Source organism: Lissotriton vulgaris, chromosome 3_1 (assembly GCF_964263255.1).
Source record: "Lissotriton vulgaris chromosome 3_1, aLisVul1.2, whole genome shotgun sequence".
Lineage (NCBI taxonomy): Eukaryota > Metazoa > Chordata > Amphibia > Caudata > Salamandridae > Lissotriton > Lissotriton vulgaris.
This window is the reverse complement of record NC_141689.1, coordinates 801,325,002-801,349,933: the sequence shown is the minus strand read 5'-3', so window position 1 is coordinate 801,349,933 and position 24,932 is coordinate 801,325,002. Positions and strand designations below refer to the sequence as shown.

Sequence of the window (24,932 nt, the reverse complement as noted above, 5' to 3'; positions counted from 1 at the left end):
GGTCCAAAATATTGAGTCCTAAATATCAAGAACAAAATATTGTGAATGTAGACATGTATAGAAAGGTATAAGTTTACTATATTGTTCTTAACATGCATGTGCGTCAATGGTAATCTTCACAATGTGAAGATGTGGAGTTAAGTTACATCTATGCATACTTACATAGCTTGCCTCTAAGATATTTTGTTTTCTTGATATTTAGTCCCAGATATTTTGACCTTCTAATATATTTCCTTCTTATTTTGACTTGAAATCTGTATGGAATTACCATATTATACAAATAACTGTACTGATACTGCCAGTCTAGTTTACAAGCATTTTCTAATGGTACATAAGATGCCACTCATTATGTAAGCTGTGTTTTTTGAGTTCAGAGATTTAGAACAATGCTGAGTTTTTCTCAGCATTTTCTCCTTTTATGTAAATTTTCTGTTTGTTGTGTTTGTGGCTTCCAATGGCAAATGCTAGGTTTAAACTCCATAAGGCTTGCAAATGCCAGATGGGCACTACCATTGCTGCATGTCCTGACAACCGAGTGTGGGACAAGTGAGTCAGATAAAGCACCCAAAGACTTAGAGAATGGGGGCAAACGTCTTCCTGTTCTTATGTCAACCAGACAATTCCCAAAGGACAACCAGTAGCACATTTGGAGTCTTCTGAGCATCATAAAGAAAATCCAAGGAAAACTCTGATCTATTTCATAAGCTCCTATTCTGTACTCCATGTAAGACCAACATGCTATATGAACCTACAAACACTTTAGAATCTATAGTTTGGGAAACAGTTGTCTCCAACTATTTACAAGTACCTGTGTCCCGGGTAAAGATAGATCATCCACTATTATTCTTGAATCCTGCACCCACCAGGGACATTTCCTCATGTATTACTGCATCGTCTGTGTAACCAACAACCAAACACTTTATGGCAATGGTTTTCTCAGAAGTCCTTGCAAAAGTGTAGTGGTTATCCAGGAATGGATGTGCTAATTTCTGGAGCTGGTCTATTCGGATTTCCCACCCTATCTGCAGAGTCAATCGAGTTACAGGTAGTGGTTGCCTGATGAAGTAGCCAACACCTTGCATGTAGTGAGAAGAGCAATTCATTAGGCATCCAGCTACTCTGATCAAGGGCATGTTATGATAATAACAGCCCCAAGATTAAATTAATCTGAATTCTTTAGAATAAGTTTAATCAAGTTCCTCAAATAGTTGCTGCTCGCTTAAAGAGCTGATCAGAAAACAGAGATTGGATGTGGCTTGGTGCTCCAACAATTCTGGTTTGTGATATCGCCACTTCGAGCAGCAGGCTGGCATTTTAGCAACATGGATATTTTTTTTTGTTTTGTTGCCAGACTCCTATGTCATGAATTGGGCATAAGCCGAGATCTTGTTGCAGGGTTTCATGGAGGCTGAGGAAAAACCTTTCAAGAAATAGACTAAGACCCTTCATGTAAAACCTAGTGCTAAATTGGGCACTAAAACTGCATGGTGGAATTACCTGTAGTACTACCTTCGCACTGTTAATTAACTCCTAGTTTAGTATTGTGGACAAAAAGTGGGAAATAACGTGCACTACCAGAATGTGTGCCCATTTTGGTTTGGCATATTCTTTGCTTTGTTGTGACACCAGCTGACAGCTGATGGTAAAAAAAAATGCGGGATGCCAGCAAGGTCTGCTCTTTGATTGAAATTGGCACTAGTAAAAAACACATGCATAATTACTGTACACTTATGTAACTACTACCACTAGTGTCTAAATAAGGACCTAGATGCAGACCTAGTTAGAAGAAATACTTAACAATTCAGAATGCAAACCTTAGGCCACAAAAATGATCAAAACACACAATAAATGCATCACAGGGGACCAATCACATTGGTTTGGACACAAACCCATGTGGCCTGAAAGTTTTTGTGTTAAGGACAATAACCCTCATCAACCCTTAGGTGGGATGCTTCATTATAAGGTTCCTTCTCACACTCCTACCCAAAGGTTTGGGGGTGTGGGCTGCAAATTTCACTCGGGAGGAGCTTTTTCTGATGGTTTACAAACTCTATTAGGTGTAGATTAGAACAGTAGAGTGTGGTGTGAACAGTGTGAAGATTAAAAATACCTCTTGGTGGAGTACAAAATACTTTATTAAGTCACCCCAATGATTATATTAAAAATTATTATGGTGATATGACTTCCACCCAGTCGTAATACTCAGGTCAACATATTTCTGACATTCTCATTCCATAATAAGAGGTGTGTAGCATTCATAAGAAGCAAGAATGTTGGATATCACTCAACAGAAAAGTCTGTATAGATAAAAACAATAATATTATGAAAAAGATCATACAACTAGTAGACAATGTCAAATACAAATATGTTCAGCACTGTCTTACCCTGCAAAAGCCTTGTTTTCAGACCTCAACTCGAAGTGCCACAGACAGTGTGCTTACAGGGCCGGACAGGTCTGCTGTACTGATGAAAGAATCTACCCAGTGCAAGGAGACCAAAGTCAAAATTATCCCTAAGTCTAAGTCACCCAGTAAAACATCTTATTGAGCAGAGGAGGGAATGTCAAGCCAAGGACGTTCTGCACTTCTAAAAAACTGGGCAAGATTATCTGCTGATCTAAGAAAATTGCATTCCTCTTCATCATTCTACATTTCAATTTACTCAGGCTGATGATGGGGAACAATAGCCTAACATATTCATGGTTGTCTACATTTCTTCAGAACCCCTTTACCGTGCACCCAGCTCCTGTTTTAAAGAGCTTTGCTCCTGAGAAATGCAAAGTCCCAAGACACTATTTACCAGCAATGCCAATCTCTTTCATGTACAGGTTAACTCCATTTCCAAACCCAACTCAGTCCCAGTTTCATTTCTCAATTAAGAGTTCCTTGTGGATGCAAATGTATTTCAGCTTTCTATAAACATTCATCTTCATCTTGTCTCAATCACTTAGGAACAGTGTTCTCAATGTACACTGTAAGGTGATGGAGGTAGTGTACCATATATTTGTTCAGAAAGTGGAAGTTCCAAGTATGCAAGTTTCCTTGACAACTGACTACAGTCAACAGATCCACACACTTTTATTTTAGTGGTAATTCAGACTACTTAGGTGGGGATTACACTTTTACATTCTTCTACCATTTCATCACGTTGTGACTGAAAGAAACTTGAAGGAATTCTCGCATCAACAAGATAGGTCGCCTTGGGTGGTTATTTACTATTAGCTACTGAAAATTTCAACAATGTGCCCTGTGACTGATAACTTTGTCCTGGCTTGATTTGATGATGATATATATTTCATTCATATTTGCCTCAACACTTTACCTTCTTTGTAATGGCAGACTGAAATATTCTGTTATCAGCACAATACCTGCCTATGTATAATACTAGCCCAATAATTACTGTTTAACCACCTGACACTTTGGGGCTCATTGCGATGTCGAGCGGAAAGCCTCCTACCGACAGTCAGAATCTTCGGACCGAATCCGTCGGATTACAGCATGACCGCTTGATTATAATGTTTGTGGTCGGACCGTAAACCGCCAGGTCAGTGCGACTTGGTTCTGACCGACTCGCGGAGTATTCCTATCAGTCGTAACTGCACCTTAACACCCAATGGATGGCGTTTCTGCCGTCAAGATTACGATGTTGGTTTCCAACAGCCTTTCCGAGCCGGCCTGTCTAACATGGAAAGGCTGTCGGAAAGTGATATTGGGGGCCCCTGGCAGGGCCCCCTAACCCCCACAGCCTATGGTTGGTGGCCAAGGGGGTACCTAGGGTACCCACCTATAAAACCCTGCACTGTGTGCCAGGCAACATGGGGTGTCTGCCACAGGGTGCAGGGCTTTCCACACACACCCCATTTCTCCATAGGAGTCTCTTTTGAGGCCCGTTCTCTGGATTAACAAAAGCTCCCATAGGAAACAAAAGGAATCTGACCGTACAGTGTTTGGTCTCATCGTAATCGAAATCGAGTGATTGAAACTGCTGACGGCAAGTCGGTCTGTCCCGAGTCGGTGTCAGGTGGAGGCTTTCTGCCCGACATCGTAATGATCCCCTTTGAGTGTGTATTTTCTTGCACTGATAGTTATTTAGCACCTATTGTAGAGCATGGTTTTACCATTCAATAGTGTTCCTTCAATAAGGTTCCTGACGTCCATTCTATTCTTTTATAAGAGGTTTATCTCTCTCCTTACAACACAACATTGTTAGAAGTGATGGTTGTCTGAATCTGGGAGATGTTTTTCAGACAGCTTGGACTTTCATCATGACTAGCAATGGGATGGTTTGGGGTAGCTTTATGAGAGAAACAGCCACAGCTTCTTCCAGGCTCAGTTCTTATTCACTGCTTCTCTCTCAGGTCATTCTATTTCTCTGGACTCTCAGCTCTCAACTGACAGCGCCATTTGGAGCTGCTCCTTCCAGTCTTCATGCTCAGTTCATATTCACTGCCTCTTTATAAGCTCATTCTATTTCTCTGAACTCTCAACGTATACAACCCTGTAGACCTTTTCTATTAGGCTTTAAACATCCCACTTCCATGGATGGTATCACCAATGACACTGTTCACATTTTTCCTGGAAGATTCTGTTCTGAGCTTACAGCAATCACCCAGACAAAAAATGCAGTAAAATGTTTACAATGAAGCACACAATACATGAGCAAATGTATAGGAAATATTCAGACTAAGAAAAACAACTCACATACAAAACATCCCTTTTACCAAATATTTATTTTGCATAAACATTCTATGGCTAGTGCCTCCATCAATCAATCAATCAATCCGGGATTTATAAAGTGCACTACTCACCCACAAGGGTCGCAAGGCGATGGCGGGAGGGGGTTCAGGCAGCTCCGATGTCATCCGAAGAGCCAGGTCTTGAGGTCTTTTCCGAAGGTTTGCAGTGTAAGGCTTCATCTGCGGCTGAGAGGGAGTTCATTCCAGGTCTTGGCTGCGATGTAGGAGAAAGATCTGCCTCCCGTTCTGGCTCTGTGTGGATGCCTCCTATGCTGTAGCACTCACAGAACAGCAATCAATGTTGAAGGGGTTTCTGTCTGCAGCATAGGCTAATACAGCTATTTCCTTATCTCCTTAATGTGGTATTGGTTTTTGGAGTCCATTGACTATCTGGTCATTGAAGGGCAGCATAGTAGAATGACTGCAGTAGAGAATGCTTCTACAGTCATAGCTGGAGATAATGAGACTGCTCTTCTCAGTGGGATACACTTTAAAAGAAAGTTGAGGTACAGTCTCTTTCAATATGAGCAATAGGTCTAAGAGAGTAAATAATGTAACAATAATTTGATATTTTAGAATCCATTTCATTTTGCTGGATATCACTACAGGTTCTTTGACCCTCTTCGCTGAAAAACATAGGTTCTAGTTTTTCTGATAGCAATGGTCATTGTGTGTTTTGCATGGAAATAAAAACACTCATTCCTGGATCTCTCTTTATCAGTCAGGCAGGTGCTAGAGTATAACTTCTTCTATTGTGACCAAAAGAAATATTTTTTTATCATCACTGTTGAACTGGCCAACTACTGGAAGTTCCTTCAATAAGAAGAGAGAGCATATTAATATATAACAGTGCATAATTTGCATGTGACGGGAGGAAGTGACACAGACAATGGAGACTAGCCTCTTGAGGAAGACCTGGTAGCTCATGATGCCAAATGCTAAAGATAGGAGAAAAAGACCAAAAACTATTTTTGTTCCTGATCAATCCACGGACTGATTTGGTCTGAACCCCAGCTTCGACAGGAGGTTGGCAGGGGTATTTTCCAGGGAATCTTAGATCTGCATAACTGTTGCTCTCTTAATTACTTTGGAAGCAAGTCATATATTAGGGATGAGCCTGAAATTGCTGAGCTCCAAAGGATCAAAAGATGTTTCTTCACAGTCAAACACTATACTTTTCACTCGATGGAAGACTAGGAGTATTCCTTCTGCAAAAGGGTTTATTCGTCGAATATGAGGAGGATATCAGTATCTGTGCCTTATCGAACCAGTCCAGTGAAAGTTGAAAGGGCGAATCAGTAAGGGAATATTTCCTAGTATTAAGGTCACCGTTCTAAGGCAGGTTCCTGGTGGGAAAAAATGGTGCCAGATTATCTTGATTAACTGTGACTAGGTAAACAATTTTCAATGTATGTACATTTTTTCCATGATGATATCCCAAAAATCTGGCCTTTGCTCACTTACTTGCGGTTTATTGCTGGCCACACCTATCCTAAAGGGGCAAATGGTAGATGGTATACAGGAGATCATTCCTCATCCACCTATGGCGAAGAATAGCATGTAACGATAGACACATTGTACCAGTGAGTGTAGGCCTTGCAAGATTATTTATGTCAAATATAGGATATCCTGAATTCTACTCCTGGAAGGCATTAAAAAGGGATTTGAATAAATTAGATTAAATTGAAAAGTAGGCCCTTGTCAATCATAGTTGGGTAAGAAAACAAAATCCAGTACTTCCTGTTCTCCACTATAATGAATTTTTTAAACCTCAACATTAGGATTTATGTGGGTTTTTGTGTTCAGTGTGGTTGCGTTTGTTTCCATGTGTCTTGCCATCTGTGATTCTTTTGCTTCTCAAAATTGAGAGCCAGAGTGCACAAAGAGGCACAATGTGACTGAGGCTTTGCTTTGTGTGAAGGGGCTAATTGAGAGATCAATGGCTATTTTGAGTTAAGGTGTTTCTTCATGTATCTAGCCACATTTTGTATCAGTGTACTGGAAACATGTAAATCCATAAAAAACATGCACATTAACACTTGTAAATTATATAATAAATATTTACATGGAAGATGTTTGTCATAGTTACAGGAATGCCACCATGAATTATAATGTAATAACAAGAGCATCTCATAGATGCATTTGGGTTAGACAAAGAGTTGTATTACTGGTAACATTGATTATGTCTTTCCTCTTAACAGATATCAATGAGTGTGCTCAGAACCCCTTGCTTTGTGCATTTCGATGTATTAATACCTATGGTGCTTATGAATGCACATGCCCTGCTGGATATGCACTGAGAGATGACGGAAAAATGTGCAAAGGTAATCTTGTCTTCTTTAGAGTGAGGCATACTTTAACTGTGTTTCTTTGTCATTCTATGTATTTTCCTTTGTGAAAGTCCGCAACTTTGCCTGGTGAAACTGAATGTGTAACTGAATGAAACCTTTAACATTGTTTCACCATGTCGCATGACTGAAAAAACTAACCATATACTTAACCAAACCTAAACTAGATTGTCTAACTGTGAAAACTTTCAATTATTGTGTTTTGTAGACCTTGACGAATGCTCAGAGGGGCTTCATGACTGTGATTCAAAGGGAATGCTCTGCAAGAATCTCATAGGTACATTCATGTGCATATGCCCACCTGGAATGACTCGCAGGCCTGATGGAGAGGGATGCATGGGTAAGCTTTAACTACAAAATCATAGTTTTAGTTAATTAAATCATAACCATATAGGTTGCTTTTTTCAAAGATTCTAGATGCAAACGAAGTGGCCACTTGTATTTAATATCAGCTAGCAATAATGTACTTTATAATAGCAAGAGTCCATAGATGAGTATGATTCAAAGATCACATCAGATGCACACAAAATGCACATTATACATGGAAAATAGAAATCCTAATTCACAGAATCAGGACTCATGAATTTTACACTACTAAGGTGCACTTAGAAATGCAGAAAAGGTATGTCATTATGGACGAATTAACACATTCTCACATTCAAAGTTATGTGAGGGGTTCAGAGCATTCTGCGCGATTGTGAGTGGAGCAGTTTGCAAGACCTCAGACCCACAGTTAGTTTCCACCCTAAAAGCACACATAGATTTGTTGCTATCAAAGACAGGAATTATTGACTTTTAGGATGTATTTATCCTGTGGGATGAAAAAGATGACATGTTCAAAAGCTCACTTCTCCCATGTTTATGCATGCATGCACAGGTTTCTACCTAGTGTAATTTATACAAGAGTATTGTTATACTTTGAAGTACTTCAGTACATTTGCAGAAGCACATCCCCTGAAGTAGATCTGGCATCCTTTTTCAATTCCTGTGAAAGTTTAAAATTTACTCCAATATTAGAAGTAATTTAGCATTGGCAAGTCTTCACTATTGTCTTTTGAATTGAGTGCTATGACACTAAAGACCTAGGACTTTGCTCCCTTAGCCAATAGTTACTCTAAATAATAATAAAACATGGAGAAGAACTATGTGTGACAACTCCTAGTTTGGCTTCAAACTGTAATTCTGACCTATTGGTTTGTGCAGCTAATTTCATTTAGATATCAAACACATGTGCTTCTGCCCTCTCTCGTTCTCCCTTCATTTATCTCTCCTATTCTTGAAACATAGATGAGAATGAGTGCCGCACCAAGCCAGGAATTTGCGAGAATGGTCGATGTATCAATGTAATTGGAAGCTACAAATGTGACTGCAATGAAGGATTTCAAACGACCCCCTCGGGCACTGAGTGTCTAGGTAAGGTATTTCCCCATCCTTGATTGCACTCTTTGTTTATGTATTAGGCTGTAAGGTAGTTTGTTTTTGATTCCAATAAGTATGTACTCTTATAATAAGATGTAACGTGAACTGCTTTTCTTCTACATGGTTCTTGTATAGATGATATCAAATTACCAGAATCTAACCATTTTAGAAAGAACAGTGTTACTTTCAACTGTTAAGCCATCACCTTAACGTTTTGATATCCCCCAATACCAAAGTACACCTGTTTTCAGAGAAACTGTATCAACTTGTTTTAAACATTACCTTCCCGACTTGAAACCTTTTTCTATGAATGAATTTTCATTTACACATCTATGGTTTTTGAGGTAAATCTGCATGTGACTTCCTAATCATTTACCACAAGTTGATTAAACATCAAAGTGCTGGAGGTGTTGCCGCAAACCAAAGAAGGTTGTTTCCTATAGATCACTCAGCAATATTTCCTGATTCAGAAATTACCATTCAGACTTGAATCCTCTTTAAATAAAAAAAATTTGAGTAACCCTCCTGTGACTTATTGGACATGTACCACAATGTCACTACATGGCAAATTCCTTGAGGCTCTGTCACAAACTAAAGAAGGTTCCTTCCAATAGATCACTGCAGATGGCGGGCATCACTAGGGTGAACCACATGGATAAAGATCTGCGAACTATTGGTAACGTCAGGTGCAACTCAGGCCTTAAAAGATATCACTATAATAAATAATTTGTTCCAAAGAAAACCACAGACATCCGAAATATGCTTTCACATTTGTATTTGATTTTGCCATACTGTGGTATGTACTTCAGCATGTGAGTGGACTTTCTAATGTGTGACTGTTGGACTGTGCAAGGTGTTTGCTGTACTGTCAGGGAAAATTGCTTTGCTAACAAAACCGTAAACTATGGTACTGTGTTATACACATAAACGTAATGGAAGTTCTTTGTAATGGGTTGTGCTGTCTCTGTTAATGATGTAATACAATAGATTGCACATTTGTGGGACACCGCCTGACCACCTACAAGGCTATGGTACTATGTTGTGTCTGAGAGTACAAGAAATTACTATAAAATGTTTTCTGGTAGCACTGTGAATATTACATTGTATTGTGGACAACAGGAGTACATGACATTGAAAAGACTTATGAATTACATTTCAGCTGATGCATTATATACATTGAATCATTTCAGCCTGTTACATTATTGTAAAGTATCTCCAAGGGATGCATTGCATTATTATATTAAAGTTTTACGTAGTTGGCCTATTACTATCTGTTTCAAGCATGGAAGAAGTCAGCGGACATGGTGTTGAGAGCTGGTGGCGGATAAATTCCAGCGCAGAATCTGCACTGTGCAGTTTTCATCTGTTGCGGCCTGGGAAAGTGCAGCATATAACTGTACTGCAGGCTGTAATGGAACAAGTGCACTACACAGACTAGCCCTTGGGTAAAAATGGTGATTGACTCTATGAATGAGTGGTAACTGTACAAAACCTTGGCAACATTTGCTGTAATTTGAAAACATCTAGAACTGTACTACCAGCAGAGAAGCACCAATCATGCATACATGGTCTGTGTGTATAAGGGGAATTTACAGATCTGCTTCTGCATTACTGAATCTTTTTTTCTAATATTGCCTCCCTCTTGCCCTCTGTCTTAGTGATTTTTATTTCTTAATACAAGAAAATGTACTGCATTTATTAAAAATGTTGTAACTAAGCATTATCACACAGCATTTTTCTAGAGGTCACAATTTCTTCTCTTTATATACCAGTGTTATATAAGTAGAGCAAGCATTCTGATCAAGTAGTAATGATAACTTTTAAATGTGAAGCCGATCACATTAGTGGAAGTGTTACTTCAGATTCAAATCCACATGCACTCACTCTGCTAATCCTGTTTTCTTCCAACAGACAACCGCCAAGGCTTTTGCTTCTCGGAGGTGTTGCAGACAATGTGTCAGATGGCTTCCAGTAGCCGTAACCTTGTCACCAAGTCAGAGTGCTGCTGTGATGGTGGGCGAGGCTGGGGTAACCAGTGTGAGATTTGCCCACTCCCTGGAACTGTTCAGTACAAGAAAATCTGCCCACACGGCCCAGGCTACAACACAGATGGAAAAGGTGTGGACTAGTGATTGTTGATTGAAGAGCAACCATATATACAATATTTACCTTGAGGCAAAGAAGGTTTTAAGTCTAGCTGTAATGTTTGTGTCGCACCTATAAGTAGCTTTTTGCCATGCATAATGCTGGAAAGGTACAACCACCAGTGTGTCTCAAAATGTGCTGTAAAATGATTGCTTTTTAAATGACATTCATCTGTTCTCTTAAAGACCGGAAAATTGGGCCTAATTCTGTTCTTTTTCAGGGGTGGGCGTAATTCACGGAGTTAAATAAAAACTCCATGAGGTTCTAAGGAGTTCAGTTAACGGGTGGAATTTGGCACATCCTACTGCTTGGGCTAATTGTTAGCGCCAGGAGCTTGTTCCATGCAACTCAAACTGCACTACGCAGCACACCAGAGGAAGCTGCTTCTTTGCTGCCACTCGAGTAGATTTTCTACTCGAGCAACAGCTTTCTCACCGCAAAAGATCGCAACGGCACTGTTGAGAAAATCTCATTGAGTGCCCTCCCAGTGCCCGAAAAATCGCAATGGGGATGCCAATTTCTACTTGCACTTGTCAATTTACAGTTCACGAGCCACACATGAAAAAAAACTCCAAATCACAGCGGTAGACAGAGTTTGCCCAGAAATCTGCATTACAAGCAGAACGCAAAATGGCAAAAACTTTGCAAACACCACCAGTGGAGAAGAATTTATTGCCCACCGCTAATTATTTTAGACATCTAAATTCAAGTTGGGGGCACAACACAAATCTACAAGTGTAATTAACTAGATCTTGTTTTATAGAACTGGGATCTAGAGGGGGTTGTAGCCTTAAGGTAGGATGCTTAGCGCGATAGGCATGAAATGGAGGGTGTCAATTGATCAATGTGGTTTGTTGGAACTTTTTGGTTATTCGCAAATATTTTGCTTGGGTTACTATTGTGTAATCCCTCTCCAGAAATCGATTGGATTAGGTGAAATATTCGAGGTTGATAATACAAATGGAAGACTCCTGAAAGTCATGGTGTCTAGCAAAGGGGTTACTGGTGGTGTTGCTGTCTGGACAAGTGATTCCAGTACATTTAGTGAAGGAATGCTTGTGGTAGTGCACTGCTTGTATTGCTTTCCATGAGTGCTGCTGTGAATTTTGGGGAATTTCCTAAAATTCTGAGGGTCCTATTTACAAGCCACTTTTGCTGCAGGAGCGTCACTTTTAACATGGAAAAAAATGATGTACCGGTGGTGCAAGGGGCTTGTAAATAAGGCCCAGAGGGCCAGATGTAGGTAGCCCTTTACCGATCGGAATCGGCCGAAAATACTGATTTTCGGCCGTTTCTGATCGGTAAAGGGCTATGGAGATGTAGGGGCACATATTCGGTAATTTTACCGAATCGTTATTATTACCGAATCGGTACATTTACCGATTCGGTAATATTTACCGATTCGGTAAAATTACCGAAAATGCAATGTGGGTAGCCAATTTTCCATTGGCACATGGCTTTCAGAATCGGTATTTTACCATGGAATACAAATCCATGGTAAAATACCGATTCCTGTGTACATGCACATCTGTGCATGTACACATGTGCCATGTGACAGACAGACGTGCCCTCAGGGCATGTACCGATTCGGTAAATACCGAATCGGTATTTAAATTGAATCCTATGGGCTTCAAGGCCCATAGGATTCAATAGCAAATACCGATTCGGTATTTACCGAATCGGTAAATACCGAATTTCAAGGTATCGGTAAAAAATCCAGATGTTGGTACCTACATCCCATTTACCGATTTTGAAATACCGAATCGGTAAAATTCGGTATTTCAAAATCGGTAAATGGGATTTACCTACATCTGGCCCCTAGTGCTTTGAGAATCATAGGCAGATGTATGGGATTCTAATATTTGCAGCTTTTTAAACATTACAGCTACCGAAAAACCCTTTCTACTTTGTTTGGCTATTTACTTCCAAGTCAATGATTTATCACTAATTGTACGTAAAGTTACCATAGGAGACTAACTCATTGTCTGATATTTCTTTGAAAAAATGTGAGTACCAAAGTCAGAGATCATTTGGATTTTTAGTGTGGAAAATTTGTAACTGCTCTCTTCTCACACCATTCCCTGTATAAAGCTATATGCATGCTTAAAGTCATGACAAGAATGTAAACATTCAATATGACATGTTTCACACGTAGTTGACTGAGCATTTGAGTTAGGACTCATATTTTCTAGCTATCTTCAACTGTTTGTGAACATTTTACGTTTGATCCTAAGATTTCATAAATGTAAAAACCAGTTTAAATGTAAAATAAATATAGGTATTATGCACAGGATTTTCTCATGCCGGTAAATGTGCTTTTTCATGACATCTCAATTAGGCGTCAAATATCAGGTCTTTGTTAGTTTATGATCCCTGTACAAACATCTGGTGCGATTAGGTACACAACTTTAGATTCAGATTTTTCCTCCAAACAATTATTGCAGATCAAGCCTGTCAGAGTTTAACAAGGAAAAGGCTTGCTAAATACCAAGGGGTTCACACATAGGTGCGTAAAGTAAACCAGGTAAATGTCGACCAAAGCAAAGTTCTTTGGTAAAATGAAAGTTTGGAGTGGTTTTTAAGCTATTTTTTCTGGACTAGCATCAGAACCCCAATTTTACCCCGTTCTAGCAATTTTCACAACCTGACAGTCACCGATGCTCGCTCTGCATTAGAGACCTTCCATGTTTAACTGTCCGCCTAACTAAGTTTTTCTACTTATTTTCTAATTACTGCTCTCCCAGGGTATGCCCATCTTTCCTCCACCTGGTGCGTTCTACATTTTACATTCTTTTTGACGCTCTTCCCATGAGCATCCGTTGTTCTTACTTTGAAGGGATGAGCTGTTGCCAGGATGTGAAACCAAGTCAGCATCTGCAGCCCTTTCCCTTGTTTATTGCTTTTTTGTTGCTTTTTAGGTCTTGGCTGGCGAAAGCAGCGCATGCGCTGCACTTGCTACTGCGAGTACCTTTTGTAATCGATTCTGGCGAGGGCTTTCATGCACGCGTCTGCATGGACAAACATGGCTGCTCTTGCCATTTGTACATAGCAGACAGCATGCACATGCCCGTCTGGACTGTGGACAGTCCGACGCCATTTTGTTTGCATTTTGTTGTCATGGCAACTAAGCTGCCGCTTCGTGCATGCAACTTGCAGGAGGGATCTGCGTGATCTCCTTGAGATCTGCGGCTTGTTTCTCATTGGGAAGCATATGAGCCACTTGCTCGCTTAATGCAGTTCAACAGGCTTTCGTTAGGTGGCCCGGCAGCCATCGCTCCCCTCAGGCCACGGCAGCTTTTCTGATGCCTCGGGCGTAGCAGCTCATTTAGGCGTTGTGTAGAAGCACCCCCGCTGGTACAGCCTTGAGATGGTTAGAGCTGGCGCAGCCCAGTCCCACTGCTGGCGGAGAGCAGCTTGCATGGACCGTGGTGCGCCACTCACTAGACCGCCAAGTCTCTCTCCAGCAACGTGCAGCTCACAGCAGGGAGGTGAGGCACTGAACTTGCTCAGTGGCTGTCAGAGGCAGGGTTGTGAAGCATTACAGACCTTTTTATTCCAGGCAGTGGTGCTGGCTTACACTATGCCTCTGTGGTCAGCTTTGTTGGGGCTTCCTTACTTTAAGTGCAGTCACTTCACGCTGTGCCGGGTAGGGCAGGGGTTGTACTTGCTGGAGTGTCGGCTTTGCTCAGTGGGAGTTCTGCAGGGCATTCAGTTTCCGAACCACTGTCTATTTCCCTGCTGGAAGGCCTCACCGGTCACACTGGCATGAAAGCAGCACTACATGCCTCACCTTGGAGGCACGATGCAGTATTTATTGGCCTCCACCAGCAACGCTTGTTGCTGTTATCTTCCTGGACAAGCAATAGAGGCGAATCATCTGTTTTGCTGGCAGCAGGGGTAGGGGTGCCTCAGACTTGGGCTAGTTCTCCCCTCCCCGAGGAACTGCTGCTGCTGGCTCACACACGGGGTCAGACCCGCTCATCGTCAGTGTGGTGACTTGGGCCCAGGCCCACATGCAGTACAAAGAACCACGCAGACAGCCAGTTACTGTTCATACAACTGGCCCACGGCCCGTGCGCCCGGCCCCTTTTATTGGCAGGGTCACCTGACTGGTGACACCTGTGATGGATGGGTGTGGGGTGAGTGTGGAAGCCTCAGGGAGTGGCTGGTGGCACCATGCATATCCGGAACACTAGAACATGTCCCGCAGGACACTATAGGAAGGTTTCATTGTCTTTTCAGATGCTGCACGTCACTTGTATGTAAATGTTAAACTAATGCTGGGCAAGTGAAGGAAACTGAAAGTAGAGGCACAGCATTTTTGTAGTGCTCAGGTGTACTTTTATTGACGACAGACAGATGGGAACTGAGTCAACCACATTTATTTATGCTTCTATTAGCAAACGTACAAGATATGTTGTAGCTTGTACTTATGTTAGCAAGAGGGTTTTAGTGGCTGCAGTGCTGTTTTTTTCGTCTGCGCTTCCATTAAGCAAGGGGCCTATGGCTGCTGTAGGAGCACATTTGTGGTGTACCTTACTACTGACCCTCAGGTTTTGCTGCTTCTGCGATGGCTGGTTGCCTCTCGCCATTTCTCTTACCGACCACATAGATGGTAACCAGTATTAGTGCCACTTTTATGGAAAAGCAAAAAAATGTATACCAAATTAAATCCTTTTCCAGCTCAAGCCAGTCATCAAGACAACTTTTTTAAAGCAGAAAGGGTATGGTAAATGTGTCGCTTAGTATATCAAAAATGCACCTTGTCATAAAGCAGATTGGACTGCAGCACTAGATGTCTGCAAGACTTCTAGGAGCTGCAGTAGTTACATAGTGGTACAGTGAGTGTAGTGAGAAAAAGACAAGTTCATTGTTAAAGGAAAAATCAACAGTTCAAGGGAAATGCATTTGCTTTTCCTGACACTGCCCAACTCGCTATGCATCTATATGTATTTAGACAAGTTTGTATGTTGAGAATTTCTACTTGATGGTGGGCATAAAGTTTCTTCCACCCCTCTAGTTATATGCTTCCTCACTAAATTATTCTGTCAGCATTTTTAAATGCAAGATGTTATTCAATCGTGTATATATGTTTCCGCATATAATGATTAGAGATGTATGCCCGACCACAGCCACACCTTTTTTTACTGTTCCATGCTTTCGATTCACAGATATTGATGAATGTAAAGTAATGCCAAACTTGTGTCGAAATGGCCAGTGTATTAACACCATGGGCTCCTTCAGATGTTTCTGCAAGTCTGGCTACACCACTGACATAAGTGGGACATCTTGTATTGGTAAGATATAGTTTGCAAATCCTTATTACACTTTTAGCAATACAATCGACTGCTACAGATAATAATTGGAAAAGATAAGAATTCTATAGTCATATCCTTATTCAGAAAGTAAGTTATGTGGAAAAGATATTACCTATCACCAGATCAAAAAGATAGTCAAAGAAGGGTCGTCTTGAAGAGAGCATGAGAGTCAAATAGGACTTTTTTTAAAATCATATGCATCTCAGTGTCACGGGGATCCATACTACCTCTAAAATACCAATTGGTGTTAATGGGGTCTGCATTGTGTCTGCTTATTCAGAATAGATGCTTATTGTAGTGGCAGGTTTGTTTGTATTACTTTAATGCCTCATTCCAATCACCTCAATGACTGCCTGCATTGACTTTTGGGTAATGTGAGATCATGCACGAGTATACTGAAGATGATCTGAAAGAAGGGAAATCTACATTGAATTGAAATCAGTTTGCACACTATAAACACTATGCATCTAAATGCCTAATTTAATCAATAGGGTACATACTTATCACTCTCAAACGACCACCTAATAGCAGGTTATGGAAGATTAATATACAAATGAAATAGTAACATTTTAAGTAGCTTTGCATTTGCATTTTGGATAATGTTTCTCATAATTGTTGAGTCCTTTAGTCTTGTAGTCCAGATTGCTTGTCCAGTTCCGCAAATTGTCCAACAACCACATCACCAAAGGCTAATAGCTAATCAATCTGAGACAAAGATGTGTGGGGGCGAACTAGTAGAGTATTGATTACAGTATTTCCAGCATAATTAAACCCAATTTATTTGGCGCACTTCAGAATTATTTAAAGTGATGAGTTACAGGGTTCTGTTAAACTGCATTGAGAAGAACTACCTCTAGCTGTACTGTGTCCAGCGTACCATAACAATGGTATAAAACATTAAAGGTTGGCTTATGCAGCAGTGATTATCTTTGCATTAACAACAATAACATTCCCTACATATCTGAAAAAGTATAAGTTCTCAAATATCTAACCCAAAGTCTTATAACGAAGAAGAAGCAGAAGCCTTCCAGAAAAAGCACACATTCCGGACCTGATATAAAGAAAGTAATCAGCTGAACAAAACTGGCAAAGAAGAGCAAGTGAGCTTAATTACTATAGGAAAACAGTCTCTAGGAAGCAAACATAAGTTGAGTTACAGACTTTTGGAAAACAAGTAAACACTTACCTGTTGGTTTTCATCACAGTGGTTGTATTCATTCATTCCTGTAGAAAATGCTTTTTTAGCCACCTTCATTTTGTGGGACTGATGCTGCTGGGTTTTTAACTGCACGCTCATGCACTGCCAATCGGTTTCCATTGTATATGCTCTGAATGCAAAAATGTGGTAAAATTGTCTATTCCCCAATTGTCATATTTAACGTTCAGGAAGGTCATAGTAGATGCTAAAGAAAAGACACCAGTGGCATGGAAGATTAAATGTCACCTGCAGAATGAAGCACCAGCAGCTTTTAAACCTACAGCTCTTAAACTTACAGGCAGGCCTGCCAAAACAACCATTTTTGACAAGCAGGAACACCCACTTATATATATTGAGTAAGTCAATCCTAAGTAGGCATTCTAGTCCGCAAGGTAGGGCGTCTAAAATGTAAAAGTGGAACCTGAAACAATTTCCTCCAAACAGTTGTATGGCCCAACAATCTTTGGCCTGCCTAATATAATCATTATTTTGTGTGTCACACGGGAAGTATTACACTCTTGAGGTTAGGGCCAACTATGCCTTCTTGAAAGTTAATTTGTAACTGTTAGGTGTACTTACCCAGAATTCTAAAGCAAGTGATAAAATGCGAATTAGATTCAATTCAATCTTACATAGTTGAGTAATGTCGCACTTATTTTCAAATCATTCAGCTTACAAGGTTGACTAGTTTTACAATTTTTCTCAGAATCTCTTTATTGTCCTTGATTGTTTTCAGAAGTAATCATGAATAGGATCCCTCTGTGCTGTGAAAGTATTCTTATTAACATTCTTCATGAAATGTATCCATGTTGTACTGTGTAATATTTTTTGTTAACATTCTTCAAGAAATGTATCCAATGCGATGTCAAATATATTTACTGTAGTAACTTCATAAGTTGCCATTAATTAGCAAACCAGCCAGCACTTGTTTTTCCCCCTATGTGGCATTAAAGCCTGGGGCTTTTTCAAGGCTCGTCTTTTCATTTAATACAGTCCTCCAATAAAACAAAATTCATCACAGACTAAAATCTGTCACATTAGTCAGTCTCTGCTGTCCTGTGTTGTGCGCAGTGGTGGCTGGTGACATTTGAAAGTGGTGAGGCGTATACTTTCTGTTAGAGTGCACCATGGCGAGCGAGCGTAGCCCAAACATCATAAGAGGTGTTTGGGGGGTTCTCCCCCGAGAAGATTTTGAAAAAGAGTGGGTAAATGGTGCATTTTCAAGCAAATTTGAGAAGCAAGAAGGTTAATAAAGCAATTATGAAGGTGCAGTCATTACAATAATAAAGGGATGTCATATAACCACATGTAGATAGAAATGTTTCTGAAGCTAGGCCCTGACAGTGCCACGCACCTCTGAGCAATATACATGCCGTGTGCCATCAGGGCTTAGCGTCAGAAACATTTCTATTGTTATGTTTTTGAAGCTAGGTCAAGTGCTGGCAATCAGTATGTATGTTTCTCAGATATAATATAGTACCACAAATTTTGAATGAAAAGTGACACATAAAAAATTTTGCCAAGTACATTAACAAAGCTCTATCGATTTAAAAACAGTCTTTACACCTTTCCAGCGTGGGACGTGAAACGGGTTATTAAGCTTCCAGCATTAAATTAGTGTTACCCACTCAATTACTCCACTTTTTTGACAATGTCACACCACCACTTACTGCCCCTTCCCCCCCACCCCCCGAAAGAGCTCTCCTACTGGCACAAGCGATGCTGTCATCAGCTAGCTACACACAAATACACTTAAGAGTGCATAGTCGTACTTTGGGGAACAATAACATTTCTTCTAGTGAAATAAAATTTCTTCCAGTGTACAGAAAGCTCATTTCCTAAGCATGAGAATCGGGTAGACCTGAAGATCACCTGCAGGTGTGGTTTCCGGCAGTCGCATTTGCTTCATCTATTCAAGTAATAGACAAGCAATCATGATAATGCGGAACCGTGGGGATTAATAATTCATACTGTCATGGCATGAAAATGAAACGTAACTGTCTGGAATGTTCTCTCCGTGGCGCGCGTTACTCTTTTTTTTGTGCAGACTTCTGCTGGAAAAGCCGCCTGTGCTCAGTGAACCACCCACGAGGACGGGCAGGAATGCTTTCACGCAACTTCAAGCACAATGTTTTTCGCGTTTCACGAAGTTTGTCATTTAGCGAACAATGGCAGCAAATAATGGTGGCAAAGTTCACTTCCACTGTGAGCTTGTGACTCTGACAAAGGATTAAAGGCTTCTCCCGGTGATACCGTATAATCAGCAGCCAGCGAGACCAGAAACAGGCAAACTTTTGCATTTTGTTTCTCACCTGTGATATCAGAAAATCATGGTCTCCATTAGAAACCCATTTGTCTAACTCAGACAATGGACTAGTTAAACCCGGTGAACCAGCCCCCCTCTTCAAGATGCAGCGCACTGTTTGTTTAAAGAGGCCTATGTTCTGCTTGGTAATGGCAAGGACCATATAAAGATATTCTCTGCACTGTGAAGACAAAGGAGGGATTCTCATTTTTTGCTCCTTCAGCGCACGCATTAACTCAAATATCCCCCAATTAAAGCATGTTTTTGGTGACAGTACAACTGTGACACATATTTTTTATAACTAAGCCTACTCAGTCTCACGATGAGCGATTACATTTTAACAGTGGATTTAAACATCATGCGTTAGGAGGTGTAAAATGTTATCTTATGGACTGGGTAGAAAAAAACCCACTTCAATGGCAGGGTACCTGTAGGGAGGCCATTTTCTCTATGAAAATGTGGAGTGCGCATGACTGCTTTGGTCAGCCCCAGGGCCGACCAAACAGTCAGGGTACTCAAAGTGGTGCAAGCCACTCCTCCCTTACCCCGCCCATCCGGCCACCCACCCACCCCAACCAGGCATACTCTCAAACCATCCCCCAACCAGGCATACCCCTGCCTTCCACTTTCTCGCAGCACAAGAAGCAGAAAATAAAATGATATTTAAAATACCATTATATTTTCTGCTTCACGCACTGCTAGAAAGCAGTGGGGCGGAGCTCCAATGGCCTAATGGAGCGGCCGCCACTCGTTGCGTGGCATCTTCAATGAAAAAAAAATGGCTGTATTATATGAAAACATGATCCTTGAAAAGGCCCAAGGCTTTTGGAGAAAACATGTTAATTTTAGAGAATAAAAACACAGTGTTTTCTGCTACATGTACCGTGTCATTATTCCGTGGATACCTAAAAAGAGCCAGTTCATTGAAATTATTTTTAAATCATAACCTTTATGTTCATGCAATATCTGCAGTAGGCATTCCAAGCAGTTATACCTGATCTAAATATTGTCTTCTCTTGTCAATGTATAGACTTAGATGAATGTTCCCAGTCGCCAAAACCATGTAACTTTATCTGCAAGAACACAGACGGCAGTTACAAGTGTGCTTGCCCACGAGGCTACATCCTCCAGGAAGATGGAAAAACATGTAAAGGTAAGCGGGCAGTGTTAAGATAAAAAATGTATTCATCAACTAATGTAAATCGCTCGTCACAGGATATAAGATTTAAAACAAAAAAGGCATTATGTTTCCTGATTAAATTCACCCCTGTGCTCTTTCACCAAAGCAATTTCCTCAAAATGTTTAAGAAGCCAATTAAAATTAATAGAATATCTGTATTTGAAGTTATTGTGTTTCAGTAACCACACTTTTAGCCGGCACGTTTCTGACTATATTCAGTGTCTCAAATTTGTACTTTGGCAATATCCTTGTATTTTTCCTAATAATATATCTGTGCTGTGCTATTTTATCTCAGGCATAATCTTGCTATTTTCTGTTTCATGTCGAAAGTATGTAGTAGACAATGGCAAGACTCAGCAATCATTTGATCCACGCATCTTTCGATCATGCCTTTTGAGAGCCCAAAACAAAAGAATGTTCTATTAATACTAATTGTACAATCATATTAAGGCACAACTATTTTAGAAATTTGCTTTAAAACAAATGTTTGCTTGTCAATCTGTTAGAATAAGTCCCTGACTCTATTAAAGCATTTATTCAATATGTTTCTGTTTTCAGACTCAACTTCTTGACATACCTACTTCTAGTGATTGTAAATGGCTCGCCAAACTGTCAATTTCAGAAAGACACAAGAGAAGGCTTTTTGAATAGTACAATCATCCACGTGGAGTAATATCTGGACTAAGCCATTTTTATTGCATAATAGCAAGCAAAGGTTGAAGCGACTTGTTCATGAAAACCTTCACAGTTGTCAGATTTTCAAAGTCTATGGAATTGATCCCCATATTTTTAATCCTCATAACTTCACAAGACATTTATTTCCATAGTTTTAGGTCGTTATTGTAAATGGACAAATTTTCCAAGTTCTTTATCAATTAGCATTGATGCCTAAAAGTTAAATATCACATGAGCCCAAGAGTTCTGGTGGGAACAGTTTAAGTTTCAAGGCTTTGTTACCTGACAATGTATTGCCTTATGTTTGACTATGAGCATGTAATACTCAATTTGTCTTTAAATTGAGATAAATGCTTGGACACAAATCCTCAATAATCCATGGCCACTAAAACCTTCGGCAGCATGTGCATTGTGAACAAGGATTATTAGTGGCTCCCCTGTCAGGCTCAAAATCCAAACTTAGAGTCTTATTTAGGTTTGGTGAACAGCATAGTCCATCAAAACAAGGTGGATAGCCTCTCCATTATATTACAAAGGTAGTAGGCTATAATGCACTTGTAACATGAAGGATGGGATATCTGCCAGTTAGTGAATGAGTATCCTGTTCGCAAAACTTTAAATATGGTCTTAATCTTTGTACACATTCACTATAAATTGGAAACCAATTGATCTGGGCTTTTGTGCACTTCTACTTTTTGTTTTCTCAAAGGAAGGATGAAGTGCAATTCGTACAAAAGCAGACAGCCACACTCTTTTGTAATGTAAATGTAATCCAGTACTTGTATAGCGCACTAATCACCCCCAAAGGGGTATCTCGGCTTTGGGGGTCGTTGTGAAGATTAAGTGAGCTATTGCCCAGAGTCTCATGGTGCTGGGTAGACCCCTGCCGCCGGAGCCAGGGAATTGAACCATAATCCCCAGCATCCAGCGTCAGTCACCCTGGCCGCAGCGCAACACCTCTTCCTTTTCACACTATGCTTATTGCTGTTTTCAGTAGAGCTGTGAGAACTAATCTCTTGTTGGTTTTTCTCAAAGGCTAGCAATTAAGCAAATATCCTCCAATTACATTGATTATATGTAATTCGCTAAACAAATTGACTGGATTTCCCTATTTGGTGCTCTGGAATGCTGAACTCTTTTAAGAACAGTAATTTACAAGGGCAGGGTGCAACAAGATCACCCTACTCTGAGGAGGTCTTCCATTCCCGTTACCCGAGCTCCCCTTAAGAATTTTTTGCTCCTTACACATCTCCTTCATCCCGAATACATGTCTATAAGACCTATGTAAAAGGGTATCAGCTATGCGATAAACACATAAACATAAAACCTGATGGCCACTGAAGACTGCCAGGTCATCACGTGTTTCCCTGGCCAGAAACAGTATAAAAAGTATGTATGGAAGTCTATGAAAATTATTTTTCAGGGAACTGTTATATCTGCTCCTATGTTGATTGGGAAAGACAACTAGCCATGCCAATACTGTATCGTTCTTTTTCTTTGGCCCAACACATCTTTTTCTTTCAGATCTCGATGAGTGTCAAACCAAACAGCACAACTGCCAGTTTCTCTGTGCCAACACAATTGGGGGCTTCACATGCAAATGTCCGCCGGGATTCACACAGCACCATACGGCCTGCATTGGTGAGACTCAGTAATGGGAAAGTTTACTTGTCAAATGTTATGATCATTTTTGTGTTATCTTAGCAGGAGAAAGAAAAGAACGCTATATGCATTGTATATATAGCACTACACAAAGCATAGAAGTTGTGACTGCTAATTTATCATGGACGGTATAACAGCTGTTTTGTGGCTCATTTTAATGAGCCATCTGGGGAGTGGGCTGGCATTATAATTTGAAATGGAACACTAGTTCTGAATTGGTTCTCTAAATTTCATGCCCTACCGACAATTATGGTATAACCATCTGTTGCATTCTGCTACAAGGGCCATTTGTTGTTATGGATCATCGACTAATGGCTTTACAGTAGGAGAGTACAGAGGAAAAGAAATGAAGAAAAGAACACTGAGCTATGCATGCACGAAGCAATGGGAACCATGGCTGATCTCTCTGAAAATTATGTTTTTCCTCTTCGAAGTGGAATCTGATGACAGGGGTAATCCTTCCTCCTCGTAATACGTGGCAGGCAGGACAGTCCAGGATGTAAAACCTGCTTGGCCCCTTGCATGCGAATGTCATGTAAGATGAAGTTAATAGGTAATCAGGAAAAAAGTAAATATGTTTTAATAAAAAGACAGTTGAACATATGTACTTCTATTTCTGTATTTGTAAAAAATGTGTAGACGTTTGTCAACTTTCAGTGTAAGTGAAATATGGCTTTTGCATCTCTCTTCCAGATAATAACGAGTGTGGCTCACAACCATCACTTTGTGGAACAAAAGGAATCTGTCAGAACAGTCCTGGGAGTTTCAGCTGTGAATGTCAAAGAGGATTTTCCTTGGATAGTACAGGCTTGAACTGCGAGGGTAAATGTCTTGGTATTGTCCTTATAAGCAATAGTACAGAAGGCTAATATCTAGCTATTAAATTATTAGATTGGACATATTTTACTTGCTGCACCTCAAAAGAATCTGGACATACCAAATGAACATCACATAAATTAGTTGTTTAGTGTTGGTGGCAGCCTTCAAAATTCATTGGCTTAGCTTAATTAGGCATCACAGGACAGGGGGCTTTCCAAATGCAAGCCATTAAATCTTTAAAAAAAAATCTTGTCTGACCCTGTTCAGCACTGGCTGCGAAAAAGACTTCTCTCAGGACAAGTTAAATCAGATGCAGGGAAACACCTTAAACACCAACATAGTTAGAGGGACAAAGAAGAAAAGATGTGAGCTGTTAACCACAAAACAAATTAGCAGAAAATATATAAAAGAATTCTTGAGAACATGCCCTGTACAGAGATAACATTCCCTTAGTGTGTTCACTAACGGGTTACGTAAGAAATAAATATGCCCGTATACAACTGAAAACAAGTTTCTTTTTGATTTTCCGGACTATATACTAAACAGTTTTAAATCTAAAGCATTTCAAACTCCAACACTGAAAATAGTTGTTTTTCAAAGCAACATGATATAATTGAGGTATTACACATGTAATACAGGTAAGCAATGGTGAAGACGTGGGTAACTGATATCAAAAGTCAGGTTACTGTTTAACAATTTAGAAGTTTAATTTAACCCAGGGCTCTCGAAAGTCGGTCATGGAGGGCCGGATCCATGCCAGATGTTTAAGATAACTACATTTATCTAATCGCAATGTGCTAAAAATCTGGCATGGATCTGAACCCTCCAGGACCGACTTTAGAGAACACTGATTTAACCAATAGAATTAGCACATTTTAAAAGTGGATATTGATCCACATTCCCACGAAAAAACAAACACAGGATAGAATCAGGCCTTGAGAAAGTTGTAGGTCTCTGTTTTCTGTCACCAGCTTTCTTGTTTTTGTTATGACCCTAATAATACCCCTCATTTTGTCAATATCCATAGTCATGTCAGTAGAATCAGTGATTAGTGTTAATAAGCTGCTCCCTCTGTGGTTGCAGTCCAACTTCAGAACCATGGTGAAAGGGAACACCACACTTCTCTCT

At 40.2% G+C, this 24,932-nt stretch overlaps 1 protein-coding gene across 1 annotated transcript in view; it reads left to right on the top strand.

Moving 5' to 3' along the window:
- FBN2 (fibrillin 2) overlaps positions 1-24,932 on the top strand; it is a 1,183,434-nt gene that overhangs the window by 1,122,881 nt on the left and 35,621 nt on the right. The window contains exons 54-61 of the mRNA XM_086961117.1: positions 6,937-7,059; positions 7,292-7,423; positions 8,371-8,496; positions 10,414-10,620; positions 15,819-15,944; positions 20,499-20,621; positions 22,848-22,964; positions 23,679-23,807. Of these exons, the coding sequence (XP_086817243.1) occupies positions 6,937-7,059; positions 7,292-7,423; positions 8,371-8,496; positions 10,414-10,620; positions 15,819-15,944; positions 20,499-20,621; positions 22,848-22,964; positions 23,679-23,807 (1,083 nt within the window). The remainder of the gene's footprint in view (positions 1-6,936; positions 7,060-7,291; positions 7,424-8,370; positions 8,497-10,413; positions 10,621-15,818; positions 15,945-20,498; positions 20,622-22,847; positions 22,965-23,678; positions 23,808-24,932) is intronic.